Source organism: Strongylocentrotus purpuratus, unplaced genomic scaffold (genome assembly GCF_000002235.5).
Source record: "Strongylocentrotus purpuratus isolate Spur 01 unplaced genomic scaffold, Spur_5.0 spur5_scaffold_2, whole genome shotgun sequence".
NCBI lineage: Eukaryota > Metazoa > Echinodermata > Echinoidea > Camarodonta > Strongylocentrotidae > Strongylocentrotus > Strongylocentrotus purpuratus.
Window position 1 is genome coordinate 13,657,398 of NW_022145605.1, and position 19,367 is coordinate 13,676,764.

The 19,367-nt window shown below is 34.0% G+C and overlaps 1 protein-coding gene across 3 annotated transcripts in view; it reads left to right on the forward strand.

Annotated features, from left to right (window-relative positions):
- LOC115918242 (nuclear cap-binding protein subunit 3-like) overlaps positions 1-19,367 on the forward strand; it is a 66,975-nt gene that overhangs the window by 15,881 nt on the left and 31,727 nt on the right. For all 3 annotated transcript variants that reach the window (XM_030991723.1, XM_030991724.1, XM_030991725.1), the window contains exon 2: positions 11,117-11,194. In XM_030991723.1, the coding sequence (XP_030847583.1) occupies positions 11,117-11,194 (78 nt within the window). The remainder of the gene's footprint in view (positions 1-11,116; positions 11,195-19,367) is intronic.

Below are 19,367 nucleotides of genomic sequence, written 5' to 3' on the forward strand. Positions count from 1 at the left end.
ATGGTAATGAATGTCTTTTTATTGAGATTACGAATAGGATTGGAAAAAATATAATTGTTGGAATAATTTATAGGAAACCGCAATCAAGAGTAGAAAGCTTTATTAACGCAGTTTATGTATGTTTACAAAAACTTAATAAAGAAAATAAGTTAATTTATATTATGGGTGATTTTAATATTGATCTTTTAAAATGTTCAAATAAATATAGTGCTGATTTTTTAGACATGTTACATTCCTCATCACTCTTGCCACTAATTGTTAAACCCACACGTATTTCTGTAAATAGTGCAACTCTTATAGACAATATATTTACAAACAATGTTTTTTCATGTATAACCCCGGGAATATTTTTTAATGATGCATCTGACCATCTTCCAATATTTCAAATAACAGGGAAAATTATTTATAGAGATTATGTGTGTAATATTCCTAAAAAACGTATAATCAATGAACGTACTATTAATAGTTTAAAGTTGGATTTGAATAATGAGGATTGGAATGGGGTTATGTATCCCAGTAATGTAGAAGTAGCATATGGTCGGTTTAAACATAGATTTATGGTATATTATGATAAAAACTTAACGTATTCTACTAGAAAAAATAAGAATAAGTGCAAGAAACCTTGGTTAAGCGAAGAATTATTGAATGTAATCAAAAATAAAAACAAGTTGTATAGAATATATTGTAAGAATTCTTCTTCTAATAATAAACTTAAGTATCATAAAGCTCGCAACAAGGTAAATAAATTATTAAAAATGGCACGCAAGGCATATTATGCAAATAGATTTAAGAAAACTAAAGGTAATATTAAACAAACATGGTCTGTAATAAATGAAATATTTGGTAAATCTAGGAAGACTTTGCCTTCATATTTTATAGTAAATGGACAAAATATTCATGATCCACATGATATTGCAAATTCTTTTAATGATTTTTTTATTAATATTGGATTGAATATATGCAATACTATTCCTGTAAATAATATTGTAAATTATAGAGATTTTCTGCCTCAACCATGTGCTACATCTTTATTTCTAAAACCTGTTAATGCAAATGAAATAACTACAATTGTGCAATCTTTAAAAAGTACTCAAAGTTGTGGAGTAGATGATTTTAATCCATGTGTAATTAAGAAAGTTATTGATTATATTTTAGAACCTCTTATTCATATTTTTAATATGTCTTTAAGTACAGGTATTATTCCATCTGATATGAAAATAGCGAGAGTCACCCCAATTTACAAAAAAGATGATGTTCATAATTTAGGCAATTACAGACCAATCTCAGTTTTAACTTTTTTTTCAAAAATCTTAGAACGAATTGTATATAATCGTTTGAATACATTTTTATTAAACAATACAATATTACATTCTTGCCAATATGGATTTACGAAAAATGTATCAACTGAAATGGCTCTAATTGATGTTCATGATTATTTAGTATCTTCCTTAAGTAATAAATTACACACTGTAGGTCTTTTCTTAGATTTAAGCAAAGCCTTTGATTCTATAGATCACAATATTTTGTTAGATAAATTGAATTACTATGGAATAAGAGGTGTTGCTTACACATGGTTGAAAAATTATTTGAATAATCGACACCAAATAGTTGTATATAACAATGTTTTATCTGACCCAATGCAAGTCACGTGTGGAGTCCCTCAGGGCTCAATTTTAGGTCCTCTTTTATTTTTATTGTACATAAATGATTTAAATTATTGTTCAAACATTTTGAAATTTGTCCTTTTTGCTGATGACACCAATATCCTCTATTCTCATAAAGATATTAATATTTTATGTCAAACTTTAAATAATGAGCTGCAGCATGTATCGCAATGGTTCAATAGTAATAAATTGTCTTTGAATACATCTAAATCAAATTTTATATATTTTCATTATAAGCAAAAAATTATTTCAGCTGATTCATTGAATATATTAAATATAAAGATGAATGATGTTCCGATAAAACGAGTGCAATCAACTAGCTTTTTAGGTGTAATTATTGACCAAAATTTAACTTGGAATGCTCATATACTTACCATTTCAAACAAAATTTCAAGAAATATTGGTGTCATCAGCAAATTACGTCATATCTTGCCACAAAGTATTTTGATTTTATTGTATAATACAATGGTTTTACCGTATTTAATGTATTGTAATGTTGTATGGGGCAACACATACCCAACGAGATTACAACGACTGCATATATTACAAAAGCGTATAGTAAGAATATGTCTTATGTCTGATTTCAATGCCCATTCAATACCATTATTTCAACAACTACAGTTTTTAAATATTTTTCAATTGAATCAATATTGTATATCACTCATGGTTTTTAAACATAAAACTGATAAACTGCCGATTAATCTTACCACTATGATGAAATGTAAAAAATATGTTCATAATTATAATACTAGAAATCCTGATAACTATTTTATTGAAAAATGTCCATCAACAAATTCCTTATTTACTTTTAGACACACTGGCCCGAAAATATGGAATTCCCTCCCCAAAGATATACGTGATACTGCTTTCTTAAACTCTTTTAAATCTAAACTAAAAAAATACTTCATCTGTTTTTAAATCTATAATAATATTTGCATGTTAATACGTCTCCTATGTTTTGTACACTGTTTTGTTATTGTTATACTTTTTATAGCCAATTGTTGGAAGTTGTATATGTATCTTTTAAAAACAGGGAGCTGCCTCGACAGAACCTTATGGTTTTATTTGCAGTTTCCCCAATTCATTTCTATTGCTGTTTAACTTTTTATAATTCCGATATATTTGTAGACATGTTTCCATTTTGTGTGTATTTTGTGTTTTCTATATTGTATATAATCTGTATCTTATATGTTTTTTATAGACTTGAATTGAAATAAAACTTGAACTTGAACTTGAACTTGAACTTGAGTGTGCACTGGTGATTGGCCAGCTGTCTTGTCAACTGACCTCTTCAAAACTTGCCCTTTTGTATTAGCTGTTGTTCTCCAGTCTGTATGCCTTTTCCGGGATACAATGTTTAAAAAACAATATTTGTACACGTTTCTGAACAGGCACTTAGTTCTTTAAAGTAGTCACCCGAAGACAATTTACGACAACTGATAATTATAGACAAATTATATAAACATGGATGGAAAGATTTTCTCTTGAAAAACATGAATAATTTGCTGAAAAATCATATAGATATCATGGAAAGGCGGAAAATGCTTTGTTTGGCTAGCTGTGTCTCGCATATAGGTGACAACTCAAATCTTGACATTCTGAGGAGGACCGCTGAAGGCAGAAAATCTGGATCTCAAAATTTACATTTATGAGAGATGATTATACTGCGGGCCCCAAACATATTTTGAAGAGGGAAGTTGTTATATTTGATCAGTATTGGTTTCCCCTTCGCAATGATATGAATTTTGCATCAATTCAAAACACTTTTGGTTCTTCAGGTGACTTTAAAGAGTATGTTATGCTTTCTATCTAATCAGTAAACATACTGACCTTTCATATGAAGGTAAGAGAGTATGATTCCTCCCCTTGCCAAGCTAAGCAGTGATGACCTCATGCACTGGAGCTATCATCACTCACATAGAGCAAGGTTTGTAGCCATAGATAAGCCCTATCGCATGCCGTGAGGTCCCTCGATGTAGATCAGAATGCTCGACACGAGACCTGAACTTCTTCTTCCAGTATAGTACAGACTGCCGTTGGCGTATTATCGTAACTTGCGCTACACCATCCTCTTTACTCCAATGCTGGTCTTATGATACTTGCTCCTGCTATAATTGCTCTGTTGTTATTTCCTGCACTAACCATATTCCTAACTTCAACCCTGGACCCAAGACTATACCTATCCTTAACCCTAAACCTTAACCTTAACCTAAACGAAAACCCCATTGCAACCTTAACCCTTACTCTATAGTTTTCATGAAATATAACCCAGACCAAGTGTTACCGTATAAAAAGTTGAGCACTCTACAACTGCATTATTATCACTACATGGTCTTTTTTATGGTAGAGGTTAATTAGCTTAATTATAGAACATTATAATTATTTTTTCATGAATGAAACATTCAGAATGGCAAAGGTAAAAACAAGGTCTTACAATATAGCACATTATTTCAAAATAATGTTTATGACCTAAGGATTCAATAGTTTAGGTTGTCTCACTACGACTGTTGTGATAAATACTGGGCTCCCTGCAGCAAGGGTTTGGCCATCCTAGCTAGCATTTAGAAAGTCTATCATTTTCAGGTCATTTCAGATGCATATATCCTTCACGATGATGATTGATAAACATATCCTGTATTAAGATGGGGAAGTATTTCATACAGACATTTTATTTTGAATTCTTTTGATTAGGTAGATTAACACAGTATTTGAAGCCGCTAACTTGCGTAATTGTGAGGAAATTGAGCATGGGGGTTTGAAGTGGGAAGCTTTCATTTACTGTCTATATTTCTTTTTCAATGAAGGCAGCCTTTATAATAGATAAAGCAATACATCTTCAAAAAGTTAGAAGGGCATTTAACACAAGATTAATCCTCTTGGCTCTCAACAAATGATATTATGAAGAGAAATTTAGCATTCCTCTTCCTCATAACAAAAGATTCAAATGGAGGACACTTTTTAATTCGAACAAATGAAGGTTAGAATCATATTGACCATGGAATATTACCATTACACTAGCATTCCTCGTCCTTATCACAATTACATCATCATCACCATCCACCACCACCATCATCAATTTAAACAAGAAATGTCATTCCTGAGAATCCTGACCCAATCCATGGAGTGTCCCTTTTTATATTGAAGGCCTGTTGAATACATCTAATCCTTCTTTCAACATTTATGTACATATTCTGAGTTACCTCCACCTACTCAAGATCTGCTTTTAGAGCATTGTCAATAATAATAACATTAATAATGATAATATGTCTTGTTTACCCAGGTTAGCCTCATCAGTATTAATACTGTTCTCCCTGAGGGCCCTGCAATCCTATTATTACCCCCACTTTTACATAGGATGAACTTAGGATCCCTCGAGATTTCCCCCCTTCCCTACTGCATTTAGGTGTTCAATAGTCCCTTTATTGCTGTTTTACCGTTCTAAAAAGTAACAAATTTGAATATTTGGAGCATCTATTTCAAACCACACTTATCTGCAGTTGATCTGATCTTTATCATTACACTTCTATATTTATTCTTGCTTGATTTGAAGGATGATGTGTTATCAAATATATTATTTCAAGCGATATTTTTGGAAGGTGTTTGCTTACTTGTTTTAACTTTGATTTCTTGAGAATCTCTTGGGATAGTTTTGTTTCCTTTGATTTGTCCATGTAGGATTTGAGATTTGAGTTAAAATGGGATAAATGAAGTCTTTTTTTTTCTCCTTAGATGCAGAGGGATACTGATTAAAGGGATTGATACAGTATATATGTGTATATTTATATATACCTTACAGCGTCACTAGACGGATATATGTAGTGAAAAAATGTGTCATTAAGTAGACATGGTCATTAGCAGGACATTTTCGTGTCCTGTTAACGTTTGCAGGCAGAGAAAACTTAAAGGCCTGTCAAGAATCAATAGGTTTAATCGTTAGTCATTAGTTTAATTAGTTATATTGTTTTGAATTTAGGGTTAGTGTTAGGATTAGGTTTAGGGTAATATACCAGTTTTTATGATGTCCGGTTTTCCATTTAGGGTTATATAGATGTCCTGTTAATACAACATGTAGGGATATATATATATATATATATAATTTTTGAAGGACATTTTTGATGTGTTTCTTTCTCTCTCTGATGAAGTAGTAAACAACTATCTGAAATTCCAAATTATACTGTTTACATCTTCTCAAAAAGATGCGTGTAAATACAATCAGCTGACGCTTTCGTCGTTCTTGGAATATACCCCCTTCAGAAAGTTTCGCGAGAGGGAAAAAATAGATCTGGTAATTCTGTTCCCCAGAGACTGGCACCACGCTAATCAGATGAGAAGGAAGATAGGGATTTGAGCCCGTATGGAATCAATGAAAACTGTGACCCTCATCCAGCTTAGCTTTTATTCCTTCCCGTTCCTCTTAGCCCTCATCTTCAATGGTTAGGTTGTCACAGCAGTCCATTAACTTTTACTTTAAGGTTGTGGTTTTAAACTCCAAAGTAATCTTGTAGGTTGGGACAGTATAGAAATCGTAGTTTACTTAAAAGTTAAACGACTATCTGAAAATTCAAATTTAAATTCTGAAGTTATCTTGTAGTTTGGGACATTACAGAAACTGTAAGTTTCTGGTACTCAAAGTTATAAACCACAAACAATTTTAAAGCTAGTGCAACAACTGCAAGCAGCAATGGATCCTCACTTGAAGTTATGTGGTGTGCGGATGCATTTAACTTGGAGGTTATGCCAGCTTGTGGTTAAATCAACTGCCTGCCCGGCTTATAGTTAAATACTTTTTAAACACTTGTTCTTTTCAGTCCCTTGTGAACCCTAATCATGAATAGTGGATTGATCGATGTTTTAAACTTTGAAGTTTTGTAAACTGAAAGTTTGAAACTGCCGTGTGAACATGGCTAATATGACATCTTTCCTCTTTCTCGATCCATACCCTCTTACCCTAGTTTACTGTCCCACCAAGATCCTAGTTAGTCTAAGGAATAGTGTGAGTTTCAAGAAATGAAGAATTACCCTCAGGTTACAGACACATCTCATGAATAACAGGTGGGTTAACAGCTCAGAGGATATATTTTATCGCTTTTAATGATACTTAATAGACGTTTTCTCCTTAATATCAAGTAGTGTATAAGGAGTGCTCCTTAATTTGCATAAGTTACCTTGCAGAGGTTAGGCTATTGGCCTTTTATTCTCAAAGGATTCTCTGTATTACGGCGTTGTATTTTCTGCTAGGACAATTACCACCCCCTCCCACTCCACCTGATAACTACCCTCACATTAAAACACACTTTACCTAGCTTTCAGAGGGGAACGTTAACGAGTAAGTTAGTTATCCGGGGTGATTGCCGAGGGTTTGGGGATAATTGTCCGTGATTGATATTCTGGGGGCGGGGGTTAAGTCCTAATGATTAACTCATTAAATTTGTATTATTTCAAATGAGTGAATTTCTGAATGAAAACTATGCTTACTAGTGATTCTCTACTCATACTATTTCATTTCTACTGTATGTAATAAATGCAGCATGCTTTAAAACTATTTCATTTACCGTACCGTACATGCATTGAGTCACATGGGACTAATAGACAATTAACCTTTACCACCTATCTTCTCTAATCTGATTTGTTGGATTATAGGTCACATGGTCCCCTTGTGAGTCTGTGGTGGTCTTCTCTTGCTTGGGAGTGTATTAATCACAACCATGTTTAAGGAGATGATAAAAATGGTTTCAAACTTCTCCCTTAGGATATCAAATCCCCCACCCCCTAGCCTCCAACCATCAAACCATCACCCCACTCTGCACTGTGCACTCCACAGACAATATATTAACAGGGGGGGGGGGGGGGAGGAGGGGAATTGCTGTAGAGAGTAGTAATTTTAATAATATTGGATATTTTTATAGCGCATATATATCCACAATGCAAGGTGCTCAAGGCGCTCCAATATTACCCAGGCTCTGCTAGGCTACTGAAACTGTTGCTCACATCTTCAAGGAATTCATTCCTACCTGTACTTTTTTTAATACCTGAGTGGAAAGAGGCAAATTTATATTAATGTCTTGCCAAGGGACATTAATGCAGCGGCAGGACACGTTAAGTGGTCAAAACAAGACAACGAAATACATGACAAGTTTAAACTGATCTAGAAATAACCCAAATTATGTGAACCCTAGTAGAATCTAGGGAAATACTACCATCCAGAATGCCCTTCCCAATGTGAACCTCTTAACATTCACGTTTAATGGTAAACACTTTCTTGAACTCTCTACAGAAATCAGTTGTATCCTAAACTGACAAGTCTTTCTCAGCCTCCTGTGAGTTGGAAAATAGTGGGGCACGTTCACATTCCGATCGGAACAGCCGTTCAGAATCGTGAAGAGGGCGTGTGGACGGGCCTAACATGTTCACATGTGAGTCTATTTATTGATTTCCCTGGAGCGGTGAATACTGTCTGAATGAGAGGTGACAGCCACTGGGACCTCATTATCACACTTCCTAGTCCTATTACGGCTGGCACGACAACTCACTCATTACCATAAAGCATGAATATGCATGAGCAAAGGTCTTCTAAACACGTTGGCACACACATGCTAGGATAAATGACTCATTGATATATTCGTGACTATGTATGAGCCAAGTAAAGTTCGCAGAACTGCACTTGTGTAGGTGAGAAAGACTCTTGTTCTATTTGTACCTATGTAGGGCCTTAAAGACTGAAAATTGCAATCCATATTAATTTTGTTATAGTTGTTCCTGACAAAACCAGAGACAGCTAAAGTACTGTAAGAGGAGGTGCCTTGGCGTAGTGGTAGAGCAGTGGTCTCGTAACTGGAAAGATTAGGGTTCAAAACTAAGTGGATGCACTAGGGCCCTTTGCTAATAAATGCATTAGCCCTCATTACCAAGTATCTCAGTCCCCTGAATCCTGAAACACGAATCAAACGTTGTGGCGACATTTTTTTCAAAATATGAAACGATAGTAATTACAAATTTGAACTTGCAGTGTTTTCGACTCCTCTGGGCATCCCGGCCCACACTTGAAATTATAATTGGAAGAAGTCTTCGATGGGAAAAAGGGTGATTCCTCATTCTAAACCAAGCCATCCATGTTGTATCGTTGATTCAACATGGCGAAGAGAAAGTACGTATGCGCAGTCCCGGCGGAGCAAATATGAATATTCATGATATAAAGCTCTGTTGGCTTGAAATTGCTGAATATGCAAGAGGTTGAGACTAATGTTTTAGATTTGGAATTGCACTTTGATCAATGTCATACTGAAATAAATAGAGTGGTTTCTTTCTTTCTTCCTCTTCCCTTCCCCCTCACCCCCCTTTTGCCCCTATTAATTATATTTATTTTGTTTTATAAATTGAAATATTTATTTATTCATTTATTTATTTATTATTCATGTATCTATTTATTCATTTATTTAGTTAGTCATTTATTCATTTATTTATTATTCTAGTGTTAATTGTGAGTCAAACTGTATCACACACTTCCCAATAGTTCAGTGACAAAGTTGAAAAAAAATGAGGTGAGAATGACAATGATCACTTCAGAATGTCAAACAGACACATTTATGCAATCCATATGGCAATGTTTTTACTCGATTCACACTCATAATAATCCGGACATCCGACTAATAGAATGGGGAGACTTATTCTCTCAATAATTATGAATATTCATGAGGTATGTCAAGGTCAGCCCAAACATGAATATTGATGAGTTATTGACAGGCGTTTGTCCATCGTTGAGCAGTGCAAGGAACAGGCTTTCAGCTGGAGGGGGGAAGTGATCTAATATTCAAGAGAGGAAGAGAGGGAAACACGCAGGGCTTAGCAGTCCCCAACCCACTGAGGGATATGATGGCTTTACTATCTTGTGAATATTCATGAGCATAGGTAGCTGATTGGTTGGTTGCAAGAATGCAAGTGGTGTACTACATGTACATAATGACTATTCATAAGGACAAATTACTAATTAGTTCTAAGGGGTTTATTGCTCTATGAATATTCATTATTTAGAGAACTGATTGGTTCAAACTGATGTACTGTTGTATGACTACTAATGAGTTTAAGCATCTGATTGGTTCAAAGTGCTTTCTTCATGACTATTCATTGCCATTAGTTCTATTAGCTGATTGTTAGTTTTCATATGATTTAATTATCAGCTTTGTCAATGGACACTTTTTAATCTGGTGTAGTGTTCCACTTACTCCCCCTCCCCCCTCACAGTACAACTTGAGATTAAAAAATTGTAAATAAATAAATTACATTACTATTTGATTTGGTGAAGAGAAATGTGTAGCAGTGGTAGAAAGATTTTAAAGTGTATCCATCGTAATCACATAATGGATTGGTTTAGTCTGGGTTAATTTGGATTTAATTCAATTTGGGTGAAAAGCTAGTTCCCTTTTCCTTGAGCAAATTAGCTTATGGATAAAATATTTACAAATTGAAATTAATCACATATATGTATACAGTCATTATCGTCAATCTGTTAATTTGATTAATTTCACTTTGGTAATTTCAAAATTTTACTTTCAATTTTAATTTATTTCTCTCATAAAATGAGGTGAAATAGAAATGTAAATTGATTATTTGTATGAAAATCTGAAAACAATAGTAGAATGTTGCACAGTTTAAAATCGATTCATCATTTATTATGTTTCATGGTAAATCTGTTCTTCAACTGTTTTATATTGACTTTTATTTCAACTTTTAACTTTTAAAATGTGGGGTGGAGGTGAAGGGAGTTTAAACTAAAAGAAATATGTTCAACATACTAATGAAGAAAAATGAGGATAGAAATCCATAGAGATGGCTTTAATGATTTAATATTTTCTCTGATATAGTTTAATAAGCAGAACAGACACAATGTTATGATAAACCAAAAACAATATCTCAAAGAACTATAAGTGTTTAAAGCTTGGTTTATTTTCCCCATGAATATTCATACGATATCAGTATTAAGTCTATGGGGTGTGAAGGCAGGGAGTGATGGCCAAAGAAAAGAAAAAAGAAGAAGATACACAAGACTTTAAAATGGAGACAGGAATACCCATTTTGAAAGATGTAAATAACTGTTCGATAACATTTGCACAATATTAATCAAGAGCAGACATATCAATGTTATGATAAAAACAAAACAGTATCTCATAGAAGATCTACGAGCATGTTAAGCCTGCCTCATGAATATTCATGAGCTTGTAAGCAAGCCTATGGGATGTCAAGACGCACGGGGTGATAGCCAAAAGACTCTCCATGCGGGAAGGGGATAACGTCAACAAGGGGAAGGGGGCAACGTGACGCCTCTCAAAGACAGGCTCTCAGGATTAAGCCTCCCGCTCATAGATAGTCAGTCAGTCAGTCAGTGACTAGTAGTGGTGTCAACCTGTTTTCTATCCTTCACTTATTCTCTCTCTCTCCATATATATATATCACAACAGAAGAAACAGAAGCATGTGAAACGCTATGAGAACAAGAACAGTGCCAAGTTTGTGACTGGACTAGATATAACATCGAAGGTAAGAATCAATTTTTTAAATCATTATTTTTAAATAACTGAGTTTCTTCGTGGTGTTTACTACTCGCACTGGTTTGGTATGTGAGGCTTAAGTCGACTTGGAACTTAATTTTGCCCAAACGCCATTAACATTGAAATTTTTTGGTGCCGTGTAAGTTTGAATGGAACTTTTCTTGTAAACATAATGTAGGTCAATGATTAAAATAATAGGTTCTTTTGCCAGCATACTAATTATTTAATTTTCTTTTGAGTTGGGAGGTCAGTGATAATTTGTAACTTTTTAAACATTGTTTTGACATAGTTTGAAATCATTGAAACATAACTGTGTTAAATGCACTTATGTGAAAACAGCCAATTGTTATTCTATATTGTATTGATTTGCCTTTCGTAGTGTTTACTACTCAAACTGGTTTGGATGTGGGGCTCATATCGGCATAGAACTTAATTTTTTTGCCTAAACGCCATTAACATTGAACTTCTTTAGTAGGCCTACTGTGTAAGTTTGAATGAAACTTTTCCAATACATATCTAGGTCTATGATTCAAATGAGAGGTTCTTTTGCCAGCCTACTAATCAATTTATTTTCTTTTGAGTTAGGAGGTCAGTGATAATTGGTAATTTTTTAAGCATTGTTTTTAGATTAAACATATTTTGAACTCAATGAAACATAACTGTGTTAAATGCACCTATGTGAAAACAACCAACTATTATTCTTTATTTTATTGTTTTGTCCTAATAATCTGAGCATGTTACTTGTTAGTTTGCAGACAGAGAGTTTCCACCTCATACATTTTGATTCTATTCCAAGTATTACTGTGTTAAAAATGTAAATTGTTGTCAGGATTTGAAAGAATTTTATTTTTCAATCAAAGTGCATTATATCAAAAAGCCACTGCAATATGATGCATTTATATTTTCTCTTTTAATTCAGAGTAATTGGGTTGTACCATCAATAGCTTTCAATAGTTTCAATTTCAGAATCAAATAAATAACCTCTGACTGTTAACATGAAGTTAAAAATAAAATAACATATAAATTCAGACCATTATCTAAATATGATAAATAGCCTTTATTTCCTTTCAAAGTCCTTTCCCATGTCTTAATAAGGGCAGAAATGCACTGAGTTCAGTTTGTTGCTATTTACTGCAAGTTTTTTTCTTTTAACCTACTCTTTTCCCTTTGTAATTGTGAAAATAAATTTAAAAGAGGTACCGGTATGAACTTTCAGGCTTGTGCCCTTTATTCAGGCCCAATATTTCTCAGGCCCTTTTCTCACCTGCGTTTGGGGAATCTGCTATTTTGTTGGTTATTTTTTTCAGGCGCATTGGGTAGAACCAACTGGTAGCCCTTATAAAGTAAAGTTTTCAAAGTATGTATTATGTACCATGCTTACAGTAAAGTGAATTAGAGATACCTAATGCAGGGCTTACAGTCACAACAATGACAGAAACCCATTACCGGTAAGTCATACCGTAATCAATATATATAAACATTTCAAGTGTAACTGAGGATTTCTTTTAATCATGGTGTAAAGATTTCAGACTTACAATGAGTATTTTATTTATTGTACATATTGTCTTTTTTTAAACCAGAGGGGCCTTAATTGATGCTGTGTAAAATTATATTATTTAACTTCTTACTTCTCACCTAACAACTAACGTTTTGCCCTGTGTGATTAATTAAGCGCAGTTCTTTGCCATGCGGAGGCATTCAAGAAAAAAAAGGAAAAAAAAAGAAGAAGATTTAACACCCTTCTGGGTCCAAACAGACATTAAATTGTATACTGTATAGAGTGCTATATAAAAGCAGAATATTATTATTATTATTATTAAATACATCTTCTTTTTGAAAATATTATTTCTAATTGATCATCACATGCAAGGCTTGTAATCTACTACATGATCCAAATAATTTTCTTCAAATCCAACATTTGAAAATGAAAGTACATGGGAAAGAAGTTGTCATCATGTCAACATCTAGCAACGCAGCAATCACAGCGTAAGCGGGGAAGGTCTAGGGCTTCTTGATGAGCTATTAAAATCTGCTAAAACAAGAATTAGGGAAATTAGATTAGGAGGTATTAGCTGTGGTGCCAGTGGGTCCGTCCCCAGCTACTACCAGGGAGTTAAGGTCTGTCATCGTAGCACAGATCCGTAGAGCTGCTCGAGCTACAGAATGATGTCAACTAGGTTACACCAATTGTTTTTACGGTGTTATGCTTATCGTCGTTGGCTTGCTCATGTAAAGGAGGCTGTGGTGATTGTTTATGGTAGTGCATTTATGCTTAAATATTGGCAGTCTACGTAAACTAAAATCACATTTTGGTTAATTACTTACAGTGCATGAGAGACAGTACATGTATGCTTATTCCGCAAATAAGTGAAAGCAGAGAAGTTATTATGTAGAGTGTCTGTGACATGTACAGTGTATTTGTATCTTAATTCTTGTCAAATCAATTAGGTAATGTTTTTATGAGGGGGCTTGTGAACTTGGGAAGAAACATCTTTATAAACAAAAAAAATTGATTTAAAAAAATAGAAGAAAATTGGAGATGTTTGTTTTGGGAAATCATGATACTATTTTATAAGCACACTGGTATGAAAATTCCCAACCTAGTAGTAGTAGTGAAATAATTTTTCTGTCAATCAATAAATGCAACAAGTTATGGCATCGTTGTCATGTAATTAATACTAAAACAAACATTTGCATCTTATGAAAAATGTAGAATAGCTAGTATAGCCTGAACTTTTTCCAAAGTGGAATGTTTGAAATGAACAAAACGATTTACAATGGATACAGTAAATGTGATTATTATCACCCCCCCCCCCCCAAAAAAAAAAAATAGACCCAAACAAAACAACAAGCAGTTACCATAAAATTATTTTCCATTTTAAAGGTTTTAGGTCAGTCAACAGACATTGTTTTACAAAGGGGAAGTATCAAAATCTTACTCATTATTACCCCATTTCTCACTTACTTGTTTTTCTTTTTATGATAATCTAGGTTTGTATAGTGCTCATGTCTCTGTCAGACTTGACACTACTGGTGCTCCACATTATACATGTATCCCTTTTTATTCTATGATGTATAAATTGTATATTTTGTTTTCACATGTTTTTTAAAAACTGGAATGGAGAAAAAATAGAAAAACTTTGAAAATATTAGACCAAGCCTTTATCCTTTCCTAGGCTATAGCACAGAAACGTGGCAGCGCTTGTTTGATAACTGTATCAAGTAAACTCGACCTTATCCTTGCCATGAATCATACTGGGCCATGGAGGTCCATGATCATACAGCCAGGGTGCCTCATGTCTGCATCCAATTCTCCAGGCTACTTGTCAAAAATGGATGATTTATAGAATTCTCAAACTCTTAACAAGATGAGGAAACAGCTGCTTGAAGTCGGTAACGAGATCGGACCTTGGACAGTTTTGCCAATAATATCGAAGACTGGTTCAGAATTGTCTTGATTTTCTCAGAAATGAAATTATCCTAGCATGAAGTCTCAAATTCATTTACTGTAGGTTTCTTTCGCATAATTGTATCAGTACATGTAGAGTGACATGATTTATTTATTTTACTTTATTTATTGTTCAATGTCAGATTACTATTGGTAAATAGAGATTAAACTGGTGAATATTATTTTCATAAGTCAGCATATTACATGTACTTCATTTATTTGGATAAATGAATGCATATCTGAGTTGATCATGTAGACTTAAACCAAAAAAAACTTTATTAAACTTGAAAAAAAAAATCAGTTAACTGTATGTGAGCCTGTTATCTATATGTCCAATAGCAAGATGTGATGTGAAAATAATTTAGCGAGTCTGTTGATATTCCAATTGCAATCCCAGATGTACATCTATACCGGTAGGTCTGTATTGTATTAAGTTGTTCCAAAGGAATCTGTGAGAAGCAGAGTACAGAAAAAAATTGAACGAAATCAGATAAAAAGAAACTATAATAAAGTTAACTAAATACTTGAAAATTCAAGTTCACTGTCATATGGAAATTTCAAATTGACTGGTAGGTATTACATGTACTGTACATGACTGTGATGTACAGTAGTAGTATCAGAAAACTCTCCCATTTGCTCCTGTACAAGTAACTGATTTTATTAAGTATATATATAATTTGTCTTGATTTCATTGCTATTGGAGTAGGATTCTTTAATGGGAGGACAGACAAACTAAATGTTTATTCATAAATACCGTGTTGAATATCTAGACCTTAAGTAGATTATGAAATCACATTGAAATTAGAAGATCAATAGAAATTTCTGATATTTTGATTATAAAACAAGCTGGAGAGTTGCCCAAAATCATGTCATTATCAAAAGGCTGATTCCTAGTTAGAAGTTCACATATATTTAGCAATCTCAGCTTTCAAACATTATGAACTTTCATATCGTCTGTCTTATTCCTTTCAAACTTTCACCTACCCCCCCCCCCCCTCCCTCTCTCTCTCTCTCTCTCTCTCAAAATATTCTGCTTTCACGTTTAATAAAACATGTCATAGTAGTTGGATTGCCTCTGAAACAAACCATACCCCATGAAAAATACAATACTGCTTAGCTAAGATAAGAAATTATGAGCTAGCTAGCTGGCAGACACGAGTCTAGCCTAGTCTTGCAGCCGTAACTCTGGCAGAGCTAGAGCACGGCTAGCTTTAGGACTCCTCTGTCAGCCAGCACAGCAGCACTGCTGCAAGGCACGGCAGCCAGGTCGTCTGTAAAACGAGATAGACAATCAGAATTCATCATGTCATCTGGGTAATACTTTGCAGGTTGTATCCCCTGTTTCTCTCTCTCTCTCTTCACACCAAATTCAATTAGTAACATGATCCAAGTTACACTTATGACATACCTTATTGTATGTCCCATAGAAATCTTATTCGTATTTATGTAATATGTCGTTGTAATTTTCACACATTTCCAAAGCATATATGGTAAAGGCTATTGAAATTGCTTTCGACTCACTGTAGGAAAATTGATTATTAGAAAAAACTGATCTTGTCAGTGTCACACAGAATATAAATTAGCATGGTAGCCAATATCCCTTCATTTGTAGATAAGTAATGTAATTATTGAACCCAGATGATGCGTAAGTGGACATTTCTGTTGCTATTTCTTTTGCTGCTGCTGCTTTTGTTGCTGTTTTTAATTTTGTTGTTGTAATGATTGTAAGCTCAGCACTCATAATCACTATCTAGCCTCTAATTGCCTTTGAGGATTACCACCAATTCTCCAAACCTGCTACAGTTGTTAAACCAAAATAAAATAACTTAATCAATATGAACCTTTACCAGGTACACTAAGTTGAGACAAATTTTATGTACAGTGCTTTTTTTAAATGGACATGAGTTTGATGGTTGATCAAAGTGAAGCTGTCTGTCAAGTGTGACATTCAGATGAAGTAAGTTTTGAATTTGGGATATTTCTTTGAAAATCCTCAAAAGAAATAGGATCCTGTGACCTTTTCTGTAACCATTCCTCCTGACAGATGTTCAAAATCAAATACTCTAACCTTTCCTTTCTTTGTCAAGTTTCAAGATTAAAAAAAGATCATTGAAAGCTCTTTCAGCATCATATGACTCTTGTAGGTGTAGAAGGGAACTGTCATGAGATATTCACAACTTTGAACAAATTCTTAGTACATGCCATGATTTCAGTTTTCATTAGAAGTTTTCCAAGAACTGTAAGTTCCACATACATGTATATCAAGCTTTCTTCTTGTACTGTACTTAGTTTCTGTATAACAATCGTTTTGTTTTTTAGTGCTGAGAGTTTTGTTCAATTGCAGCAATAGGGGAGTTTGGTCAAAAAATGTGTATGTACATCGTATAATTCATGCAAATCATATTGTTGTTAAGATATTTGATAGGAGTAATACTTCCCAGAAGCATTCAGAAACACAGACATTCTTCTTATTTTCTACAGCATAATTTAAGATTATCAAATATGAAAAATCATTAGTAATTTACAAATATCTTCATTTTTGTGAAATTCACAAAGAAATGCAAATTCCTTTTTGTGCAACAGTACTGAACAAAAATACATTGTGGGTGAGAGTCTCTGCGTATGCCTTTTGAGGGAGGATCCAAAGTGATTGTGAATGTTCTGTTCTTTGTGCTTTCATCATCCAACAAATTAAGTCGTAATTAGAAAAGCAGTGAAATGGATCATATTTCATCTAATTAGAATTATCTTTATTGAGATCTAGATCTAGAAGTCATGTCTGATTTGTGTCCAATGTACCCCTGGGAAGTCACTAGTTGATCAAAGACGTATGATGTCTAAATAAGAAACATATAACAGGCTGGAGCTCATTAATGTGATGAAATGAGAACATGACTTGGGTAGGGCAGGCTAAGCTTTACTACTCCATCTTGATTAGTGTTAGTCCAAAAATGAGAGTTCCTTATGCAAGGGAGGAGGCCTCATTAAATACCATTTATATTGGTGTTAGAGCTTACAGTTGTCCCACATAATTTGCATGGTAAGCTTTGCTCAATATTCCATTGGCACAAATTTTCTTCTAAAAAGAAATTTTGTTCTTGCTCTGGAAAGTAGTTGGGCTTTTCACAGAGATATCGGGCCATATTGTGCAGTAAAAAATTGATTCCAAGGTTAGAGTCCAGATCAATATTAAAAGAATTCGAACGAGGTCTATAAAGTGTTCCCTTTGACTTTCTTTCTCACATTGGGCTTCAATGAATAGATCTGTTCACTTATTTTATGCATACATTTTTAACATAAGTTTTTTTTAACAATTAAAAAGCTTGCCAGAGGCTTGTTTGACATGGCAGCAACAAGTGCATGCAATGTGAAAAACATTTGTTGGTATACCATATTGCATAGTAGGTAAATCAAATAGTTGGTCACCAATTTCACCAAGGGTTTGGAGAAGAAACACTCATAAATTGAAATACATTAGTGAACAGGTCTATTATTAAGAGAATGTAGCCCAATAGAAAATGCTAAGGGCAGGGCTTACATAATAATATTCATATTTCTCACGAGATCATTATGATTCATATCGATACCAAAAATTGCAATGTTGTTAAAAAATTATTTTTATAAAAACAATATTGTTGTTTGATATCAAAATATTTGCAAGCTTCAAAGAAACTTGTGACCCCTTTACAATGTACTTCCCGGCAAAGTCTGGAAATGGGTAATAAAGGACATCCACTTAGAGGGAAGTCCATCACAAAATCAATTTACTTTTAATTGTTTGAGAGAAATCTGATTAGATCATAAGAAAGTTGTGATTTCTTATCTTGTAATCTAAATCTAAATCTAAACTTTAATTGACAGCTCTTTGATATTCATGGTGAAGTGCTCTCCATTTGTTTCTTACTGAGATTTGTTTATAAATATACCCTATTTCTGAATTGTGGATAAAGAATTAGATCTACACTGTAATTCAGCAGGATGGGTATATGAACATGCCTCCTATCTATGTTAAGGGTATACAGACTATGTTCAAATAATATCTTGAGAGAAAAAAATAGAAAGTTTATGTCATTCTTACTGTAAACAAAATTAACAAATGGAGTGCTGCTATGCAAAAGTTTCTGGTTATAAATTACCACTCTGTAATATGGCTCTTTGTTTCAGACAATGATTTTATTTGATTATGAATAGAGTCTGTTTAAAGTTAGGATATTTGGCTCTGTCCGACCACTTATTTTAAGAAGTGAATTTCAGATTAGGTTGAAGAGACTTTCTCAGAAGTTTCCATGTGCAATATTTCACAAAACTCGCCTACACCAGACTTGTGGGAATAACATTTACGTGTACAAATTTCACAGGCAGCAAAACTCATGGCACACTTTGAAATTACTCAGAACTTGCTGGAAAATGTTAAGTCCTGGTTCTGGTCAGGAATTTATGATGATAAATTTTCTTACGAGTTGGTTCTTGAGTTGGTGGAGGGTTTGCGCATTGCGTAAGATTTGTCGGTCATTACAGCCAAGTGCACTCTTGGTGACCGATAACATCTTATGGTGGGTCAATTAATATCTGAACAATGTCAAATTCCCCAAGAGAACACTTAATTGTATGTCTCTAGACTGAAATGCTGTCCGTCTTCCTCAGTACTGTGATCTCGGCGTACATCCACTGCCTGGGGTCTCGGGGGCTCTTTAACCTTGCGGCAGGCAGGGTG